The following is a 22,229-nucleotide window of genomic DNA, read 5'->3' as shown; positions in this document are numbered from 1 at the left end:
TCAACTCCAGCTCTGAGATCCCGGCTGGCTGAAAGCTGGTTTCTGGGGTTTTGTTTAGCTTCTATATTTGTAACAATGCTTCAAACTTCAAGCTCAGAGGCCGGCAGTGGCAGGCAGGGATCGTTGGCTTCCTCTGTCACTGAAGCAAGCGAGCCTCATGTTCGCTTCAAGCTGCCTGGCTGCCGGCCGCCATCTTGTCTGGCAGTGAATTTGCATATCGCCCTGATTAGCCAATGGGAAGGGTAGCGGATGTACGGCTAATTACCATGTTTCTCTTTTATTAGATAGGATAGATATACATAACCATGGACACAGACAATGGATTGGTGAAGGCCTCGGAGGGTTGGGTATGGGTGGAGGGTGTAGTTGAAAAAATAAAAACAACAAAAAAAGGGACATCTAAAATACTTTCACAAATAAAGATAAATTTAAAATAAAATACTTAAAAAATAGGACCAGGAAAAAGGCATGTGGACAAAACCAGAGCATAAAAACAATCTGTGTTCTGCAAATACATCAATGATTTATACAAATGAGGTAATATGACATAAAAAAAGTGAATAATATAAGATTATCCTCTCTAGTGAACAGAATTCCTTGAAGTTGCTGCCCTAGCCATCCTCCATATACATATAAATTGTCTGTTTTGTTAATACACAATGAGACCAAAATGTCTCAACTTGTTTGTCACAGAAACTGAAAAATCCACATGAATCTCTTTTGTCCTGTATACTTTCACCTTGATTGTTCCCTACTTTCCAAGAATGAAGTTGTCTTTCTCTAACTATTCTTTCCTCCTCATTTTTGCCTGGTCTTGCACCCAAGCATGGGAGACAGAGAATCCTAAAGGCCCAAAATTCTACAGTGGCTGTTTGCAAAGGGGGAGGAGACCGCAGTAACTGCCACACTGGATACACTTTATGAGAGAAGGAAAAAGGAAAATATTGTGAAGGCCTCTCACATATGATAGAGCAGGATGGCAGGATGCCTACATGGCCCAAGGAACCCGAGGGAGCAAATTACGGGCAGAAGAAGTGCAACCAAAGGCTGGAAGAGGAAAGGTTTGCAGTCAGCTGACTCCTAGCCCTATGGTATTTGCGTGGAATGGACAGAGTCCATTGGGGGAAGCATCAGACACTACAAAGAAGACCCTGCTGCTGAAGTGGACAGGAAATAACATCCACGAGTGTCAGAATGCAAGATCAAAGCTCCTCTACAAACAATGACTACAATGAAGATGAAGAGAAAATGAGAGTAGTAGGAGATGCAAGTCAACCTAGCCTGGCCATCCCAACCCGGGGAAGGTAGGATTCAAGCAGAAGAAACTACAAGAGAAGAGCCTTGGACCACATCATTCAGCAGAAATTGCCCTCAAGAAACTTCATTTTACTGTTGAACCAACCGACAAAAAGGGCTGCTTAATTTCTCTCTTTGCTCCTCAAAAGCCACAGTAAATTCACTAATGAGATTGACCGGTATGATTTCAGAACAACTGTAATTGTGCAACCTGGATGTCCCTTTCCATTCTCTCTAAGGATATTAACAATATATACAATGATAAATGTATGTTATACAATATAATATGGGGAATATAAGTTAACTACTAGTTAATTATATTCATGAATGTCTATAACAAACTTTGAGATTATTTCCCTAACATCATAATCTGGGAAAGTGAGTCTAGAACAAATGTCTTGTCCACTGGCATATCTGTGCTGAAAGCTCAGCCATTTAGGTGTTGTTTTAGCTCACCTACAGCTCCCTCTATCCAATCTTGTCTTCTTGGGAATCTGACCTCCCGATTGGCTCTCTATCCCTTTAAACTGCCTGCTTATGACATCATTCTCCCACCAAACCTACCACCACCTGGTAGAATCTTGGGGTGCCCATGGAGTTGTCTGTAAATAAATTTGGATCATCGCAACCGACCAGTGACCAGTAACTGGTGACCAGTGACCAGTGGCCAGTATGACCAGTGACCTTCGTACTGGACACATGTGCTCTTTGGCTTCAGCCACTGAGGTATCTTCATTCCTTGCATCTACAGTTGATATTTGCTCTTCTTCTCTGACCATGTCAGGTAAGGAAAGAACCTTTTTGAAGTTTTTCGTTGGGTTGTTATTTGTACCTAAATTTAGCAATAGTGTCAAAAGAGCATAGAGTAATTTGGGGAAATATGATATAGAAGTCTGCAGACCTAATTTCAGTTTAGATTTTGACATCTACTAGCAATGTAACTTTGGACAAGTCATTGGATCTCTCACAAAAAAATGTTTTTTCCTCATCTGCTACATTCGGATGTTAGATTGGTTGTGAACTCTAATCCCTTCCTTTTCTAATATGGAATTTTAAAGAACACTCCTGTTGACAATAAAATCAAGACTTCCTGAGAGTGTTTCAACAGCAATAGAAACAAAACCTAAGTCATTAGAAAACTAGCCATATATATATAAATATATAATGTCTTGTGTGTAAAGATCTCCCACCACCAAGGTTTCAACTTTAGTATTTTAAATTGAGTGCTGTTCCAAAAGTAATATTCATGTGGTTTTGGAGTTTTCTATCTAAAATAGGATAACAGAGGAAATAGGGAGAGAGGATGGAGAGTACTGGGCTATAGGAAGGCAAGTATTTCAATGTAAAAAAATTAGAACTGGTTTCATCAGCACAGGCCCACAGGAACCAAGAGGGAGGGAAATACACAAGCAGGAAGGAGGGGAAACTGTAAAAAATTACAAAGAAGAGCATGAAAGAGCTCATGAGAACAAAAAGAGTAGTTTGGAATGGAATATGGGAGGGGACCAAAGATTTTAAATGAAAGCAGAAAGAGCATAGGGTCAAATCAGCTCAGACTAGGGCAAAGTAATGTGGATCTCAGCAAATGCTTACACTGATAGAATAGGAAAGAAAGTAAGGCTGGAGTAGGGTACTACTAGCCAAAGCAGTGTAGCAAAACAATCGTATTTGGTTGCCTGTGTTTTATTATTGCCTCTCTGAACACAGATGGCATGTGACAGTTTGCAAAATAAACATTTAAAACTGTATTTCAGAAATGATGTTTCTTACATACAAGAAACTAAGAACAGTGATTATCTAGGGCACTGGCAATAACAGAATTTTCAGTGTTTCAATTGATTCTGATTTTTAAAATATGACAATTTTTCGTCTAGTAAAAAAAATAATTAAAGACCTAAAAGAAAGATATGTCCTACATAGTATCAGAAAGAATACAACCTTTGTGTGAATAGTATGTTCGAAGTCAAAGATGCTCTTCATCTTCAAAGTTATTTTCTTCCTAACACAGAGAGCACACTGATACACAGCCATTGCCTCATTTCAGGTAATAGCTACTTACGGAAAAAAAAAAGAGCATCAACCCCACATCTATAATTTCTCAAAAAACAATTTTGTGGATTCTCTTGGGGATTCCCACATTAATGGTTTTTTTAAAAAATTGAAATCTAGTGATGATGGTATTAAGACTTTGGGTACTATCCCATTCCTGGATATTGAAGATAATGATAATCTAGGTTTTAAGATAAATATAAAAACCTTCATGATACATTTCAGCTGTTCTTTTCTCTTTGTTATGAGCTTATATTAATAGAAATATATATGTCTAATACTCTAAGTATTTATTACTTACTGGGGAATAGTCAGAGAAACACAAATGATTACAATAATGGAATTCCTTTTCATTTACTTTGCTCTCCGCTTTAAACTAGTATTTACAGAAATATTGGTCTGCATTTATAGGAGGCACATATACATCAACAGTGATTGCAGTGTGATGCTTGTTATGCAATTTTTACTGATATATCTCCTCTGTCCAAATGTACTAAAAACTTACTCAAAGTCACCTATTGAGGGTTGTTTCTGGTTAACAGTATTCACTAAAATAGAATAGGCAATATTTACTTTTATGATACTGATGTATGAAACAGAACTTCATTTTGTAGTTAATTTATTAGGCTTTGACATTTGCCACGTGCCTCACCTCTTGAGAAACTCACTCTCAGTCATTCTGAGGTAGGATCAGAAATCAGGCATGAAGACAGTAAGAAATACCCTTTAAGTTTACCTACTGCATTGAGCTATATGAGAATTATAGGAAGAGCATGTGAAGGGCACAGGCAAAATGAGACGCTGAAGATTGTTATGACAATAGATGTGCTGTCTTCCCATGGACGAACCAACATCTGCATCAGAAGTTCTATTGCTCTTACATGTTGGCAGTGTAATGCGCAGAGTTCTGGCAAGGCAGTGGGGATGTTTAGGTTATGGAAGCAGGTACTAATACTAACATAGGGAGAGAACCGAACCGTCGTTTCCTCACTCATGAAATGAGAATGCTAGAACAGGGATTCTCCAAGGACTTCTGGTTCTAAAATGCTTTAATTCTAGGAAAGAGCATACAAACCAATACTACTGTAGGTTCAAGAGCGAGATAGGTCAGGGAGTGGTTGCTTCTAGCCTAGAGAACAATGTATGAACCACCCACTTGGGTCTTGTGTACATTTTTGCTCAAGTTTTTATATTATACATAAAAGCCTAAGCGACTGAATGACCAAACGACTGAATGACCAGTTGACTGGCCGGTATGACAGGCACTGACCACCAGGGGCCAACGCTCAACGCAGGAGCTGCCCCCTGCTGGTCAGTGTGCTCCCACAGTGGGAGCACCGCTCAGCTGACTGATGGGCACCAGAAACCTGGGCTCATGGCTGGAGCAGCTGCAGTGGAAGGAGCCTCTCCCACCTCTGCGGCAGTGCTACCAGTACCAAGCTGGCGCTGCTCAGCGCCTGGCCCTGGCTCGGGCTCCTCCCCGGTCCACCTGCTGCTTCGTGCACTACTACATCCCTCAGGCCAAAACCAGCAGTCCAGCATCCCCCCAGGGGCCCCGGATTGTGAGAAGGCACAGGCACGCTGAGGGACCCCACCAGTACATGATATATATATTTTCTTGACTTCAGAGAGGAAGGGGGAGGGAGAGAGAGAGAGAAACATCAATGATGAGAGAGAATCATTGATTGGCTGCCTTCTGCAGGCCCCTTACTGGGGAATTGAGCCCGCAACCTGCGCTTGTGCCCTTGACTGCAATTGAACCTGGACTCGCAGGCCAATGCTCTATCCAACTGAACCAAAACAGCTAGGGCCGAAAGCAACAATGCTGTTGCTAATGCTGTTTTTCACACATACTGTTTATCAATCTCTTTGATTTTTTTCATCACCCTCTTGTTCCCTACAGAGACTTCCAAAAATCCAACTTTCCTTGGAATTTCCACATCTCTGCAATGCTCTCTTCCTGTGGAGAGCAATGCAGGAAGTGTCTGCAATTTCTACAATGTCTCTGCTCCAGCCAACAGTTCACCATGGCTCCTGCCATCAGCCTCTGGCACCTCTTTCCAACCTCTCATGGGTGGTGCCTACTTTTACCAACATTCTAGCACAACCATGTTGTCTGGAATTCCAGGCCAGAGCCCTATCTCCATTCCACCTGTTTTTGAGTGGGCTCTTACAGGAGACACTGGAAAGAAGTCATCATCACTCAGAAACTTCACTGTGACTGTCACTGACCAGGACACAACTGTCTCCTCTATGTCTCTGGCGTCTCAGTGTGATCAACCCTCAGATGCCTATAATATGGCTCCTCAGTATCCATCACTTTCTGTCAACCTTGTTCAGGGGGCACCAATTCAGGGACAGAGCCTGTCACATCCCTACCAGGCGGGAAATCATGTGTGTTACTACAATCAAGGCACAATGGACCCTCTGCTCTCTGAAGAGGGTGGTCCCTACCTGCAGTCCTATGGCTCTGTGTCTTACACAGAGAGCAGGGCCTCCGCCCCTGACCCAGGGATGGTCGTGGTGCTAAAGGAGGCTCAGTCCACAAATATGATACCACCAGCCTCCACCTCTGGAATCTGCTACTCTGTGCCTCCTCATCCCATCACAAAGACAGGTTTTCAAGGTGAGTCCAAACAGTCACAAGGAAGAGGAATAAGGTCAGCATTCAAAACTAGGGTCAATCTGCAGCTGGGAAGTGGTGAGTCCTCAAGACAGGTAGAATGGAAGTCCTGTGACTTTCACCACTACCACCCTCAGTCAACGCCCTCCATTGTCAGACTCTTTAGGAGGACACCTGACAGAGGTGGGAAGGTGGGACACTAACAGCCATGGATGCTACATGGAGGAGAACTCCCAGAGCATACCAAGGGACACCACACTTTCCACTGCCCTGCATGATGAGTCCTCCTGTACTACAATGCGGCAATAAACTTCCTTGGTTTATTGTCTTAGTCTCTTTCTAAGGCCTTTCAGTACATTATTGTGATAGTGCCCATTTAACTTTCCATCACTTCCTCAGTTGACACCTGGATTTAGGATCATGTGTTCCAACATCTTGTCCAAAGCAAACAGGCTATCATCTCCCCTTGCTTATAGACTTCATCAGGAAGAGTTCCATTCCCTGTCTTAGTCCTTGGTGTGAAGTGTTTTCATTCACTCAGGAAAGTAGAGAGAATTACAAGGGTTCCATATGAGAATGGGAAAGATTTTTTAAAAATCACTTTTATTTTTTATTTGACTTATAACAACCCTGTGAAATGCAAAGAAAATCCTTTAAAAAAAAAATGACATCAAATGGTCACCATTAAGAACCAGAACAGTTGCCGTTTATCTCCTAGCACACGGTGCTGTTCATGATCCTGCAAAAGAGCTTGTAGGAATGCCTTTCCCACTGTCGGAAGGCACATGATTGTTGCAATGGTGGTGCTGAGGGAGCATCTTATTACCAGGGACTGACCGACTTCCCCTTGATTCCATTGTAGCGATGGAGACTTCACTGGCATTGCAACTTCCAGGCCAAATATTTTATTTACCACCTACTCAAGAATTCCTCAAGTCCGGCAGTAACAGACATATCCAGGTACTTGAGAGTTATCCACCACCGCAGAGTGGGGACATTTCAATGGCACCCCTGGTCCAGAGTCCTAGGAATCTCCTGGCACTGCCTCCAGCTCCAAGCCAGGAACAGAAAGAGAGTAAGGATGTGGAGAATATTAAAACCAAGCTTTCCAAGCACGTGAATGGGTACCAGATCCCAACAGAAAATGAGGCTTCTCCACTGCTCCCTTTAGAAGTCCCTGACATTCCACAGGTGCTGGCCTGCACTGATCCCCTTGGCCAAGAGGAGCAGCCTGGTTGTGACAGCTCTGGTTGGGCAAAGAATAGCCTGAGTCTGAAGGACCAAGGGACCCCTGAAAATGGGACTGAATCTAATGACAGTTTTGCAGACATCGACACACTGGTGGAGGGTATTCACCTTCCACAGGTCTTCACTTCCTTGGATGACCTTCTTCCTTGGATGACCTTGATCAGCCCCAAGGACCCAAGGTGATCAAAACCAAAGACACCAGGGGCCTCAAGTTGCACGAAGTGCAGAAAAAGCCAAGTGCCAGAAAGACTCGCTCTGATCAAGGCAGGAAGATCAAACACAAAGCCTCTGAGTCTATCAGTGATGCTCCCAAGGCCAAGATCAAGCCCGAGAGCCCAGATTGTGTGTTCGTGGGAGAACTGGTTCCTTGCAATGCTGCAGCTGGTGGCAGGGCTCCTTCGAACGTGGCCAAGCATTCTAGCAGCAAACCTCAGAAAGCTGCAGCCAGCAGGACCAGCAATACTAAGAGCCATGGGCAGGAAAACACCAAAAGAAACAAGGAAAACTACTCCAAGAGAGCTGAGGAGAGGAAGCAGTCAGGGAACAAAGTCAAGGCAGAGGAGAAGCCAGCCATTCCCAAGATGAAGAGGAAGAAAAGTCATCCTGAGCTGCCACAAGAGGCCATCAAAAAGCCTCGCAGCAGCCTCGGTATGCACATGCTGGAGTCTGTGCAGGTTTTCCAGGCACTGGGCAAGAAGAGGGATGAGAAAGCTGACCTGTCTTCCTCGCGGGCCCTGGGAAACTCAAGCAGCCCCAAAGGCCCCCAGCCACGCCCAGCTACCAAACCATGGCTGGTTACGCCCCGCGAGGGCAAAGGTCCTGTGAAAACTCAAGTCAATCCCCAAACACCAGATGCAAGTGCTGACAAAGGGGCTCCACCTCCATCCCAGGACAAGCTGCCTTCTCCCGGGAAGGTCAAGCTGGTGCCACTGGTTTTTCCAACCATGGACAAGCCTCAAGTTCGACCTATTCCTCGCAGGCCACAGTCTCTGGCATCACGTCGGCCTGCTGTGACCAACCCTGCCAAGCCTGCTGCAGTCAATGCATCCCTGCCAAATCCTGTATCTTTGACAGGTCCTGTCAAATCAGCTCGGCCAATATCGTCCAACTCAGCTGGACCAGGTCTGAACAACCGCGACGGCCCTAGTGTCCCTCAGCCTCCTGCTTCTAGGCCTGGGCCCTACAGAACCTCATCTTGTGCTTCTTTCCAGCGGGAGCCTGTTCACTCCGCTGTGAGCCAGCCCCAGACTCCGCTCAAGCCTCACAACCACTATCTACTCCAGGATTTCGCCCTCCAACCAATTCCATGGAGGAAATCTGAGGTTCGGGGGCCAGCCATGTCAACACCCATCACAAATGAGCAGAGGCCAGATCGAGAGGCCATGAAGAGGAAGGCTCAACTAGAGCGTGAGAATGCGGCCAAATTGGGGGGAATGCAGCATTTCATTGAGAGGGAAAAAGAAATGGACATTTCTCTGTACTATGGCTATGTGATGTAGGAGATGCTGGGAGTACTGGTGCATTTGGGTACCTGCTGTTTTTCCATAGATACACAGATAGATAGATAGACCATAGAGAGATAGATAGATCATAGATAGGTAGATAGATCGATAGATAGAATGGTAGATACATAGATAGATAGATAGAAAGAAAGAAATTTCTCAATCTTGGTATATTTTATAACTTATTAAAATTGAGTAAGTATTATAAATTAGCATTTAATAATAAAGAAGTATTTTGTGTTTTGAGATGCTGTCAACTGTGCTCTTTCTTTGGTGGGTATGAGGATCAAAGGCTGCATGATAAGGAAAGAACTGGAAGTTGGATTGGTGAATGAGGGTCAAGGGGTAAGCACTGTGGGAAGAAAGGAACTTGGGCCTTGGCCAGAAAGGCCAAAAACGGGGAGAGGTTATGGATTTATAAAGAGAAGCAGGAGGTGGGTATATGGCAGAAGTGAGAAGCAGGATCTGAGATTAGTGTTAAAAGAGGAAAATTTGAATACAGTTGAGAGGGATGAAGGTGAGTCTAGGTTGACCATGAGAAATGAAAAAAAGTCTCTTGGGAAGTTGGCCTTATGTCTCATGACCACTAGATAAGTATTTCAGAAAACAGATTCAGGACACATTTCCTATGGGTATGGGTTGCCTTATGCATATATGATGGTGGTTGGGGAAAGTGCGAACAAATTAGGGGAATCTACCAGATGAGTGGCAAGGGCTTAGAGTTATCCCGGGGCAGCTGATAACAGGGGCCTACAGAAGTGAATGTCTGCAGTAGGAGGCCCACCCAGGACAGGACGTGGGAAATAAATTATCATTGACTCCACACCTATGCCCAGGCCCATGAATACACCACTTCAGTTAACCTTCACAACATGCAAGGCCAGTATCCCTGTGTCACTTTACCTGAGAGGTTCAGTAATGGGCTGAGGTCACACTGCATGCAGTAGAGTAAAGCCTCCATTTGAGGCCTATCTCTGAAGGCTTCAGTATTTGCAAGTGGCCATAGGTCACCTACCTGGCTTTCAGAACACAGCATCCAGAGCCTCCTGGTGCATGAGATCAAACATCAGAAGAAGCCTAAACATTAACTTGAAGGGTAAGCTAGGGCTTCATGCATGATCCCAGGCTGCACATGCCGCCTTGTCTAAACACCATCAACTGAGCAAAGCCCAAGAGAAAAATCCTGGGAAGCAGCCATGTCCACTGGCAAGAGCAATAGGCACACTGAGTCGCAGGTGACGAGCCCCCTAACTGCAGTAGCTAGGGATTCCCATGATTTCCATGGGAGCACCGAAAAGGAGAGACTGGTTTGGATTGCAGATATTTAGCTCGTAGTGTTAGTCTCATATTACATATTAGTATCAGGAATTTGGCAATGTAATGCAGGATTCCAAGAGGGAAAGCCTTGAAAAAATTTATAATTTTAAGCCATATCTCTACACTGCAACACTTCTCACAATTTCTTCTCAGGTAAGAATGCACCATCTTTGAAAAAACTCTTCCTATCTAATAATAGACAAACATGGTAATTACCCATACCTCCGCTATGCTTCCCATTGGCTCATCAGGGCGATATGCAAATTATCTGCCAACAAAGATAGCGGCTGGCAGCCAGGCAGCTGAAGCGAACATGAGGCTTGCTTGCTCCAGTGATGGAGCTAGCCAAGGTTCCCGGCCTGCCGCAGCCGGGCTCTGAGCTCCAGTCTAAGCAACAATGTTGCAATTATAGAAGCTAAACAAACCCCAGGTATCTGCTTTCAGCCAGCCGGCCTACGAGCTGGATCCGCAACAAAGCTTCAATTACAGAAGGTAAATAAATCCCAGAATAAGAAAAAGGAAAAAAAAAAAAAAAGGAAAAAAGGAGCGACTGGGAGCTTCTGTTGCCGGTTTGGCACGCCTGAAAACAGGCATGAGCCCCTCATCCAGGCTGGCCAGGCACCCCAGTGGGGACCCCCACCCTAAAGGGAGTGCGAGCAGCCTGAAAACACCCATCAGCCCCTCACCCAGTCTGGCCAGGCACCCATGCTGGACCCCCACCCTGATCCGGGACACCATTCAGGGCAAACCAGCCTGCCCCCACCCGTGCACCAGGCCTCTATCCTATATAGCAGGGGTCCTCAAACTTTTCAAACAGGGGGCTAGTTCACTGTCCCTCAGACCATTGGAGGGCCGGTGTATAGTTTAAAAAAAACACTGTGAACAAATTCCTATGCACACTGCACATATCTTATTTTGAAGCAAAAAGACAAAACGGCAACAATTACAATATTTGTATTTGCATGTGGCCCGTGGGCCGTAGTTTGAGGACCCCTGCTATATAGTAAGAGGGTAATATGCAAACTGACCCTAACAGCAGATAGACTGGGAATGACTGGTCACTATGACACACACTGACCTCCAGGGGGCAGACGCTCAATGCAGGAGCTGCCCCCTGGTGGTCAGTGCGCTCCCACAGGGGGAGCTCTGCTCAGCCACAAGCCAGGCTGATGGCCGCCAGTACAGCGGTGGTGGTGGGAGGCTCTCCTGCCTCCTCAGCAGCGCTAAGGATGTCCGACTGCAGCTTAGGTCTGCTCCCCGCTGGCAAGTGGACATCCCCCGAAGGCTGCCAGGCTGCCAGAGGGATGTCTGATTGCCATCTTAGGCCCAATCCCCCCAGAGAGCAGGCCTCAGCCAGCAGGTGGTCATCCCCCGAGGGGTCCCAGACTGAGAGAGGGCACTGGCCGGGCTGAGGGGACCGCCCACCCGAGTGCACAAACCTTTGTGCACCGGGCCTCTAGTATCTCCTAAGATGAAATGTGGGCCTATAAATGAAATATGTGTCTTTGGAGATTCCATCTATAGGAGCTATCTTCTTGTGGCCTCGTGGCCTCTTGGATCACACACTTCATACACAATGGAAGTAAAAAGCCCAAGGTAGATTGATCCAGGCACCCTAAACGCCTACCATCAAGAGAAACTACTAGATCCATAGACTTCCTCCGCCAAGCCAGCTTAATCCATTGATAGCATGGGGTAAAGTAGGTTTACAGTTGAGTATGGGAAACACAGACTTTATGGTTGTATGATTACTTATACATAATTGTACTATTTTCCACACACACAACTGTAAACCTACTTTTGCCCCACCCTGTAGAAGACTGGGTTAGCAACACAGCACTGTCTTCTCACAGTAACAAGAGGGTTAGTGAGAAAAGCACTAACCAGGGGAAGAACAACAGAGGACACCCAGGCCACACTGGGCTGACCGTACACATCTGTTCCTTTTGTTTCTGTGCACAGCATAACTCACCACAATGTCCTTTTTCACAGACCCCTTTTTAAGTTTCTCCACAAAATCCATCAGATCAAGCTAGTTCATGATGCTTCAAGATAAACTCGTCAAGGGAGAAATATGCAATGTGTCTTACCATGGTGGAATCTTTGAAAATAAGACTAGGGTGCTGCTGGGAATGCAGACTGGTGCAGTCACTGTGAAAAACACTAAAGAGTTTCCTCAAAAAATAAAAAGGTAGAACTTCCATTTGACCTAGTGATCCCATTTCTAGGAATATATCCTAAGAAACCAGAAACACCAACCAAAAAGAATATATGCCCACCTATGTTCAAAGCAGCACAAATTAAAGTAGCTAAGAGTAGAAAACAGCCCAAGTCCCCATGAGCAGACGAGTGGATAAAACAGCAGTGGTACATTTACACAATGAAATACTATGCGGCTGTAAAAAAAGAAAGAACTCTTACCATTTGCAAAGCATGGATAGACCTGGAGAGTATTATGCTAAGCTAAATAAGCCAGAGAAAGACAGGGATTACATAATCTCACTCATATGTGGAATCTAATGAACAAAATAAACTGATGAGCAAAGTAGACCTAGAGATATAGAAGCATGGAACAGATTGACAAAATTTAGAGGGAAGGTGGGGGTGTGGGGGTGGTGTGATGAACTGGGGAACTTGTATGCATGTATGCACAGCCCATGGACACAGAAAATGGAGTGGTGAAGGTAGAAGGCGGGATGGCAGGGGTGGGGTGGGTGGAGGGGTTCAATGGAGGGAAAAACAAAATAGAAAATAAAGGGGACATCTCTAATACAACAATAAATATGAATCAATAAATGAAAAGTACGACTAGGAAAAAAACAAATGAACAAAACCAGAGCATTGACACACAGCATAAAGACAATCTGTGCTCTGCAAACACACCAATGATTTATATGATTGAGCTAATATGACATTAAAGAAAATGAAAATATATTGAAGATTATAATTGTAGTGAGCAAAATTCCTTGCATTTGCTGCACTAGATAAGTTGTGTATACATGTAAATTGTCTGTTCTCTTAATACAAAATGAGACCAAAATGTGTCAACGTACTATTCACAGAACCTAAAACATCCACATGAATCTCTTTTGTCCTGTACAATTTCACTTTGCCTGCCCCCTGGTCTCCAAGAATGTCCTTGTCTTTCTCTGACTAGTCTCCTCGTCACTTTTGCCTGGCTTTGCACCCAAGCACGGCAGACAGAGAATCCTAGAGGCCCAAAGTTCTACAGTGGCTGTTTGCAAAGGGGGAGGAGACTGCAGTAACTGCCACACCGGATACACTTTATGAGAGAAGGAGAAGGGAAAATACCGTGAAGGCCTCTCACATATGATAGAGCAGGATGGCAGGATGCCTACATGCCCCAAGGAACCAGAGGGAGCAAATTACGGGCAGAAGAAGTGCAACCAAAGGCTGGAAGAGGAAAGGTTTGCAGTCAGCTGACTCCTAGCTCTTTGGTCGTTGCTTGTAATGGACAGAGTCCATTGGGGGAAGCATCAGACACTACAAAGAAGACCCTGCTGCTGGAAGCGGACAGGAAGTAACATCCAGGAGTGTTAGCATGCAAGATCAAAGCTTGTCTACAAACAATGCCTACAATGAAGAAGGAGAAAAAATGAGAGTGGTAGGAGATGCAAGTCAACCTGGGCTGGCCCAGCCCAACCCAGAGAAGGTAGGATTCAAGGAGAAGAAACTACAAGGGAACAGCCTTGGACCACAGCATTCGGCACAAAATACACTCAAGAAACTTCATTTTACTGTTCAACCAACGGACAGAAAGAGCTCCTTAATCCCTTCCTTTTCTCCTCAAAAGCCACAGTAAATTCACTTATGAGATGGACTGGTATGATTTCAGAACAACTGTAAGTGTGCAACCTAGATGCCCCTTTCCATTCTCTCTAAGGATATTAGCAATATATAAAATGATAAACATGTTATACCATATAATATGGAGAATATAAGTAACTAGTAGTTAATTATATTCATGAATGTCTGTAACAAACATTGAGATTATTTCCCTGACATAAGAGCCTGGGGAAAGTGAGACTATCACAGCTGTATTGTCATCTAGCCCATGTGTCCTGAGAGCTCAGCCATTTAGGCGTTGGTTTAGCTCCCCTACAGCTCCCTCTATCCAATCCTGTCTTCTTGGGAACCTGACCTCCCGATTGGCTCTCTCATCCCTTTAAACTGCCTGCTTTGTGACATCATTCTCCCACCAAACCTACCACCACCTGGTAGAATCTTGGGGTGCCCATGGAGTTGTCTGTAAATAAATTTGGATCATCGCAACCGACCAGTGACCAGTAACTGGTGACCAGTGACCAGTGGCCAGTATGACCAGTGACCTTCGTACTGGACACATGTGCTCTTTGGCTTCAGCCACTGAGGTATCTTCATTCCTTGCATCTACAGTTGATATTTGCTCTTCTTCTCTGACCATGTCAGGTAAGGAAAGAACCTTTTTGAAGTTTTTCGTTGGGTTGTTATTTGTACCTAAATTTAGCAATAGTGTCAAAAGAGCATAGAGTAATTTGGGGAAATATGATATAGAAGTCTGCAGACCTAATTTCAGTTTAGAGTTTGACATCTACAAGCAATGTGACTTTGGACAAGTCATTGAATCTCTCACAAAAAATGATTTTTTCCTCATCTGCTACATTCGGATGTTAGATTGGTTGTGGACTCTAATCCCTTCCTTTTCTAATATGGAGTTTTAAAGAACACTCCTGTTGACAATGAAATCAAGACTTCTTGACAGTGTTTCAACGGCAAAACCTAAGTCATGTAGAAAACTAGCCATATATATATATATATATATATAGTCTCATGTGTAAAGATCTCCAACCACCAAGGTTTCAACTTTAGTATTTTAAATTGAGTGCTGTTCCAAAAGTAATATTCATGTGGTTTTGGAGTTTTCTATCTAAAATAGGATAACAGAGGAAATAGGGAGAGAGGATGGAGAGTACTGGGCTATAGGAAGGCAAGTATTTCAATGTAAAAAAATTAGAACTGGTTTCGTCAGCACAGGCCAACAGGAACCAAGAGGGAGGGAAAAACACAAGCAGGAAGGAGGGGAAACTGTAAAAAATTACAAAGGAGAGCATGAAAGAGCTCATGAGAACAAAAAGAGTAGTTTGGAATGGAATATGGGAGGGAACCAAAGATTTTAAATGAAAGCAGAAAGAGCATAGGGTGAAATCAGCTCGGACTAGGGCAAAGTAATGTGGATCTCAGCAAATGCTTACACTGATAGAATAGGAAAGAAAGTAAGGCTGGAGTAGGGTACCACTAGCCAAAGCAGTGTAGCAAAACAATCCTATTCAGTTGCCTGTTTTCTTATTGCCTCTCTGAACACAGATGGCATGTGACAGTTTGCAATATAAACATTTAAAAATGTATTTCAGAAATGATGTTTCTTATATACAAGAAACTAAGAAAGGCGATTATCTAGGGCCGTGGTCGGCAAACTGCGGCTGGCGAGCCACATGCGGCTCTTTGGCCCCTTGAGTGTGGCTCTTCCTAAGCCTTAGGAGTACCCTAATTAAGTTAATAACAAGGTACATACCTATATAGTTTAAGTTTAAAAAATTTGGCTCTCAAAAGAAATTTCAATCGTGGTACTGTTGATATTTGGATCTGTTGACTAATGAGTTTGCCGACCACTGATTTAGGGCATTGGAAATAACAGAATTTTCAGTGTTTCAATTCATTCTGATTTTTAAACTATGACAATGTTTTGTCTAGTAAAAAAAAATAATTTAAGACCTAATAGAGAGATATGTCCTAAATAGAATCAGAAAGAATACACCCTTTGTGTGATTAGTATGTTCGAAGTCAAAGATGCCCTTCATCTCCAAAGTTATTTTCTTCCTAACGCAGAGAGCACGCTGATACACAGCCGTTGCCTCATTTCCGGTCATAGCTACTTAAGGAAAATAAGAGAGCATCAAGCCCCGCTTCTCTAATTTCATATTTCTCAAAAAACAATTTTTTAGATTCTCTGGGGGATTCCTATACTAATGTCTGTTTTTGAATTGAAATCTATTGATGATGGTTATAAGACTTTGGGTATGACATCCTTTCCTGGATGTTGAAGATGATGACAGTCTAGGTTTTAAGATAAACATAAAAACCTTCATGGTACATTTCAACTGTTCTCTTCTCTTTGTTATTAGGTTATATTAATTGAAATACAAATATCTAATACACTAAGTATTTATTACTTACTGGGGAATAGTCAGAGAAACACAAATGATTACAATAATGGAGTTCCTTTACATTTACTTTGCTCTCCGCTTTAAACTAGTATTTACTGAAATACTGGTCTGCATTTATAGGAGGCACATATACATCAACAGTGATTGCAGTGTGATGCTTGTTATGCATTTTCTACTGATATATCTCCTCTGTCCATATGTACTGGCTAAGAACTTACTCAAAATCACTTATTGTGGGTTGTTTCTGGTTAACAGTATTCACTAAAATAGAATAGGCAATATTTACTTTTATGATACTGATGTATGAAACAGAACTTCATTTTGTAGTAAATTGATTAGGCTTTGACGTTTGCCACGTGCCTCACCTCTTGAGAAACTCACTCTCAGATAGCCATTTTGAGGTAGGACCAGAAATCAGGCATGAAGACAGTAAGAAAGACCCTTTAAGTTTACCAACTGCATTGAGCTACTATGAGAATTATAGGAAGAGCATGTGAAGGGCACAGGCAAAATGAGACGCTGAAGATTGGTATGACAATAGATGTGCTGTCTTCCCATGGACAAACCAACATCTGCATCAGAAGTTCTATTGCTCTTACATGTTGGCAGTGTAATGCGCAGAGTTCTGGCAAGGCAGTGGGGATGTTTAGGTTATGGAAGCAGGTACTAATACTAACATAGGGAGAGAACCGAACCGTCGTTTCCTCACTCATGAAATGAGAATGCTAGAACAGGGATTCTCCAAGGACTTCTGGTTCTAAAATGCTTTAATTCTAGGAAAGAGCATACAAACCAATACTACTGTAGGTTCAAGAGCGAGATAGGTCAGGGAGTGGTTGCTTCTAGCCTAGAGAACAATGTATGAACCACCCACTTGGGTCTTGTGTACATTTTTGCTCAAGTTTTTATATTATATATAAAAGCCTAAGCGACTGAATGACCAAACGACTGAATGACCAGTTGACTGGCCGGTATGACAGGCACTGACCACCAGGGGCAAACGCTCAACGCAGGAGCTGCCCCCTGCTGGTCAGTGTGCTCCCACAGTGGGAGCACCGCTCAGCTGACTGATGGGCACCAGAAACCTGGGCTCATGGCTGGAGCAGCTGCAGTGGAAGGAGCCTCTCCCACCTCTGCGGCAGTGCTGCCAGTACCAAGCTGGCGCTGCTCAGCGCCTGGCCCTGGCTCGGGCTCCTCCCCGGTCCACCTGCTGCTTCGTGCACTACTACATCCCTCAGGCCAAAACCAGCAGTCCAATATCCCCCCAGGGGCCCCGGATTGTGAGAAGGCACAGGCACGCTGAGGGACCCCACCAGTACATGATATATATATTTTCTTGACTTCAGAGAGGAAGGGGGAGGGAGAGAGAGAGAGAAACATCAATGATGAGAGAGAATCATTGATTGGCTGCCTTCTGCAGGCCCCTCACTGGGGAATTGAGCCCGCAACCTGGGCTTGTGCCCTTGACTGCAATTGAACCTGGACTCGCAGGCCAATGCTCTATCCAACTGAATCGAAACAGCTAGGGCCGAAAGCAACAATACTGTTGCTAATGCTGTTTTTCACACATATTGTTTATCAATCTCTTTGATTTTTTTCATCACCCTCTTGTTCCCTACAGAGAATTCCAAAAATCCAACTTTCCTTGGAATTTCCACATCTCTGCAATGCTCTCTTCCTGTGGAGAGCAATGCAGGAAGTGTCTGCAATTTCTACAATGTCTCTGCTCCAGCCAACAGTTCACCATGGCTCCTGCCATCAGCCTCTGGCACCTCTTTCCAACCTCTCATGGGTGGTGCCCACTTTTACCAACATTCTAGCACAACCATGTTGTCTGGAATTCCAGGCCAGAGCCCTATCTCCATTCCACCTGTTTTTGAGTGGGCTCTTACAAGAGACACTGAAAAGAAGTCATCATCACTCAGAAACTTCACTGTGACTGTCACTGACCAGGACACAACTGTCTCCTCTATGTCTCTGGCGTCTCAGTGTGATCAACCCTCAGATGCCTATAATATGGCTCCTCAGTATCCATCACTTTCTGTCAACCTTGTTCAGGGGGCACCAATTCAGGGACAGAGCCTGTCACATCCCTACCAGGCGGGAAATCATGTGTGTTACTACAATCAAGGCACAATGGACCCTCTGCTCTCTGAAGAGGGTGGTCCCTACCTGCAGTCCTATGGCTCTGTGTCTTACACAGAGAGCAGGGCCTCCGCCCCTGACCCAGGGATGGTCATGGTGCTAAAGGAGGCTCAGTCCACAAATATGATACCACCAGCCTCCACCTCTGGAATCTGCTACTCTGTGCCTCCTCATCCCATCACAAAGACAGGTTTTCAAGGTGAGTCCAAACAGTCACAAGGAAGAGGAATAAGGTCAGCATTCAAAACTAGGGTCAATCTGCAGCTGGGAAGTGGTGAGTCCTCAGACAGGTAGAATGGAAGTCCTGTGACTTTCACCACTACCACCCTCAGTCAATGCCCTCCATTGTCAGACTCTTTATGAGGACACCTGACAGAGGTGGGAAGGTGGGACACTAACAGCCATGGATGCTACATGGAGGAGAACTCCCAGAGCATACCAAGGGACACCACACTGTCCACTGCCCTGCATGATGAGTCCTCCTGTACTACAATGCGGCAATAAACTTCCTTGGTTTATTGTCTTAGTCTCTTTCTAAGGCCTTTCAGTACATTATTGTGATAGTGCCCATTTAACTTTCCATCACTTCCTCAGTTGACACCTGGATTTAGGATCATGTGTTCCAACATCTTGTCCAAAGCAAACAGGCTATCATCTCCCCTTGCTTATAGACTTCACCAGGAAGAGTTCCGTTCCCTGTCTTAGTCCTTGGTGTGAAGTGTTTTCATTCACTCAGGAAAGCAGAGAGAATTACAAGGGTTCCATATGAGAATGGGAAAGATTTTTTAAAAATCACTTTTATTTTTTATTTGACTTATAACAACCCTGTGAAATGCAAAGAAAATCCTTTAAAAAAAAAATGACATCAAATGGTCACCATTAAGAACCAGAACAGTTGCCTTTTATCTCCTAGCACACGGTGCTGTTCATGATCCTGCAAAAGAGCTTGTAGGAATGCCTTTCCCACTGTCGGAAGGCACATGATTGTTGCAATGGTGGTGCTGAGGGAGCATCTTATTACCAGGGACTGACCGACTTCCCCTTGATTCCATTGTAGTGATGGAGACTTCCCTGGCATTGCAACTTCCAGGCCAAATATTTTATTTACCACCTACTCAAGAATTCCTCAAGTCCGGCAGTAACAGACATATCCAGGTACTTGAGAGTTATCCACCACCGCAGAGTGGGGACATTTCAATGGCACCCCTTGTCCAGAGTCCTAGGAATCTCCTGGCACTGCCTCCAGCTCCAAGCCAGGAACAGAAAGAGAGTAAGGATGTGGAGAATATTAAAACCAAGCTTTCCAAGCACGTGAATGGGTACCAGATCCCAACAGAAAATGAAGCTTCTCCACTGCTCCCTTTAGAAGTCCCTGACATTCCACAGGTGCTGGCCTGCACTGATCCCCTTGGCCAAGAGGAGCAGCCTGGTTGTGACAGCTCTGGTTGGGCAAAGAATAGCCTGAGTCTGAAGGACCAAGGGACCCTTGAAAATGGGACTGAATCTAATGACAGTTTTGCAGACATCGACACACTGGTGGAGGGTATTCACCTCCCACAGGTCTTCACTTCCTTGGATGACCTTGATCAGCCCCAAGGACCCAAGGTGATCAAAACCAAAGACACCAGGGGCCTCAAGTTGCACGAAGTGCAGAAAAAGCCAAGTGCCAGAAAGACTCGCTCTGATCAAGGCAGGAAGATCAAACACAAAGCCTCTGAGTCTATCAGTGATGCTCCCAAGGCCAAGATCAAGCCCGAGAGCCCAGATTGTGTGTTCGTGGGAGAACTGGTTCCTTGCAATGCTGCAGCTGGTGGCAGGGCTCCTTCGAACGTGGCCAAGCATTCTAGCAGCAAACCTCAGAAAGCTGCAGCCAGCAGGACCAGCAATACTAAGAGCCATGGGCAGGAAAACACCAAAAGAAACAAGGAAAACTACTCCAAGAGAGCTGAGGAGAGGAAGCAGTCAGGGAACAAAGTCAAGGCAGAGGAGAAGCCAGCCATTCCCAAGATGAAGAGGAAGAAAAGTCATCCTGAGCTGCCACAAGAGGCCATCAAAAAGCCTCGCAGCAGCCTCGGTATGCACATGCTGGAGTCTGTGCAGGTTTTCCAGGCACTGGGCAAGAAGAGGGATGAGAAAGCTGACCTGTCTTCCTCGCGGGCCCTGGGAAACTCAAGCAGCCCCAAAGGCCCCCAGCCACGCCCAGCTACCAAACCATGGCTGGTTACGCCCCGCGAGGGCAAAGGTCCTGTGAAAACTCAAGTCAATCCCCAAACACCAGATGCAAGTGCTGACAAAGGGGCTCCACCTCCATCCCAGGACAAGCTGCCTTCTCCCGGGAAGGTCAAGCTGGTGCCACTGGTTTTTCCAACCATGGACAAGCCTCAAGTTCGACCTATTCCTCGCAGGCCACAGTCTCTGGCATCACGTCGGCCTGCTGTGACCAACCCTGCCAAGCCTGCTGCAGTCAATGCATCCCTGCCAAATCCTGTATCTTTGACAGGTCCTGTCAAATCAGCTCGGCCAATATCGTCCAACTCAGCTGGACCAGGTCTGAACAACCGCGACGGCCCTAGTGTCCCTCAGCCTCCTGCTTCTAGGCCTGGGCCCTACAGAACCTCATCTTGTGCTTCTTTCCAGCGGGAGCCTGTTCACTCCGCTGTGAGCCAGCCCCAGACTCCGCTCAAGCCTCACAACCACTATCTACTCCAGGATTTCGCCCTCCAACCAATTCCATGGAGGAAATCTGAGGTTCGGGGGCCAGCCATGTCAACACCCATCACAAATGAGCAGAGGCCAGATCGAGAGGCCATGAAGAGGAAGGCTCAACTAGAGCGTGAGAATGCGGCCAAAATGGGGGGAATGCAGCATTTCATTGAGAGGGAAAAAGAAATGGACATTTCTCTGTACTATGGCTATGTGATGTAGGAGATGCTGGGAGTACTGGTGCATTTGGGTACCTGCTGTTTTTCCATAGATACACAGATAGATAGATAGACCATAGAGAGATAGATAGATCATAGATAGGTAGATAGATCGATAGATAGAATGGTAGATACATAGATAGATAGATAGAAAGAAAGAAATTTCTCAATCTTGGTATATTTTATAACTTATTAAAATTGAGTAAGTATTATAAATTAGCATTTAATAATAAAGAAGTATTTTGTGTTTTGAGATGCTGTCAACTGTGCTCTTTCTTTGGTGGGTATGAGGATCAAAGGCTGCATGATAAGGAAAGAACTGGAAGTTGGATTGGTGAATGAGGGTCAAGGGGTAAGCACTGTGGGAAGAAAGGAACTTGGGCCTTGGCCAGAAAGGCCAAAAACGGGGAGAGGTTATGGATTTATAAAGAGAAGCAGGAGGTGGGTATATGGCAGAAGTGAGAAGCAGGATCTGAGATTAGTGTTAAAAGAGGAAAATTTGAATACAGTTGAGAGGGATGAAGGTGAGTCTAGGTTGACCATGAGAAATGAAAAAAAGTCTCTTGGGAAGTTGGCCTTATGTCTCATGACCACTAGATAAGTATTTCAGAAAACAGATTCAGGACACATTTCCTATGGGTATGGGTTGCCTTATGCATATATGATGGTGGTTGGGGAAAGTGCGAACAAATTAGGGGAATCTACCAGATGAGTGGCAAGGGCTTAGAGTTATCCCGGGGCAGCTGATAACAGGGGCCTACAGAAGTGAATGTCTGCAGTAGGAGGCCCACCCAGGACAGGACGTGGGAAATAAATTATCATTGACTCCACACCTATGCCCAGGCCCATGAATACACCACTTCAGTTAACCTTCACAACATGCAAGGCCAGTATCCCTGTGTCA

The 22,229-nt window shown here is 44.9% G+C and overlaps 2 protein-coding genes across 2 annotated transcripts; both read left to right on the top strand.

Moving 5' to 3' along the window:
* The first annotated feature begins 305 nt into the window (after positions 1–305).
* LOC132236618 (uncharacterized protein C2orf78-like) lies at positions 306–8,715 on the top strand. Its single transcript, XM_059699716.1, is given in 5 exon segments — positions 306–347; positions 4,770–4,907; positions 5,251–5,971; positions 6,798–7,354; positions 7,357–8,715. Coding segments are annotated over 5 exon segments (2,817 nt in total).
* Positions 8,716–14,477: 5,762 nt separating this feature from the next.
* LOC132236617 (uncharacterized protein C2orf78-like) lies at positions 14,478–21,329 on the top strand. The gene is made up of 3 exons (XM_059699715.1): positions 14,478–14,484; positions 17,881–18,603; positions 19,462–21,329. The coding sequence occupies exons 1-3, from the start codon at positions 14,478–14,480 to the stop codon at positions 21,327–21,329; spliced, it is 2,598 nt and encodes an 865-aa protein (XP_059555698.1).
* The last annotated feature ends 900 nt before the right edge of the window (positions 21,330–22,229 follow it).

The sequence above is a fragment of the Myotis daubentonii genome, chromosome 6, assembly GCF_963259705.1.
Source record: "Myotis daubentonii chromosome 6, mMyoDau2.1, whole genome shotgun sequence".
Lineage (NCBI taxonomy): Eukaryota > Metazoa > Chordata > Mammalia > Chiroptera > Vespertilionidae > Myotis > Myotis daubentonii.
Note: the sequence above shows the minus strand (reverse complement) of the source record. Positions and strands in the feature narration are given on the sequence as shown.

Coding starts and splice junctions, on each gene's coding strand:
- LOC132236617 (XM_059699715.1), top strand. Junction 18,604..19,461: donor CACAAAGACAGGTTTTCAAG/GTGAGTCCAAAC, acceptor ATTCCATTGTAG/TGATGGAGACTTCCCTGGCA.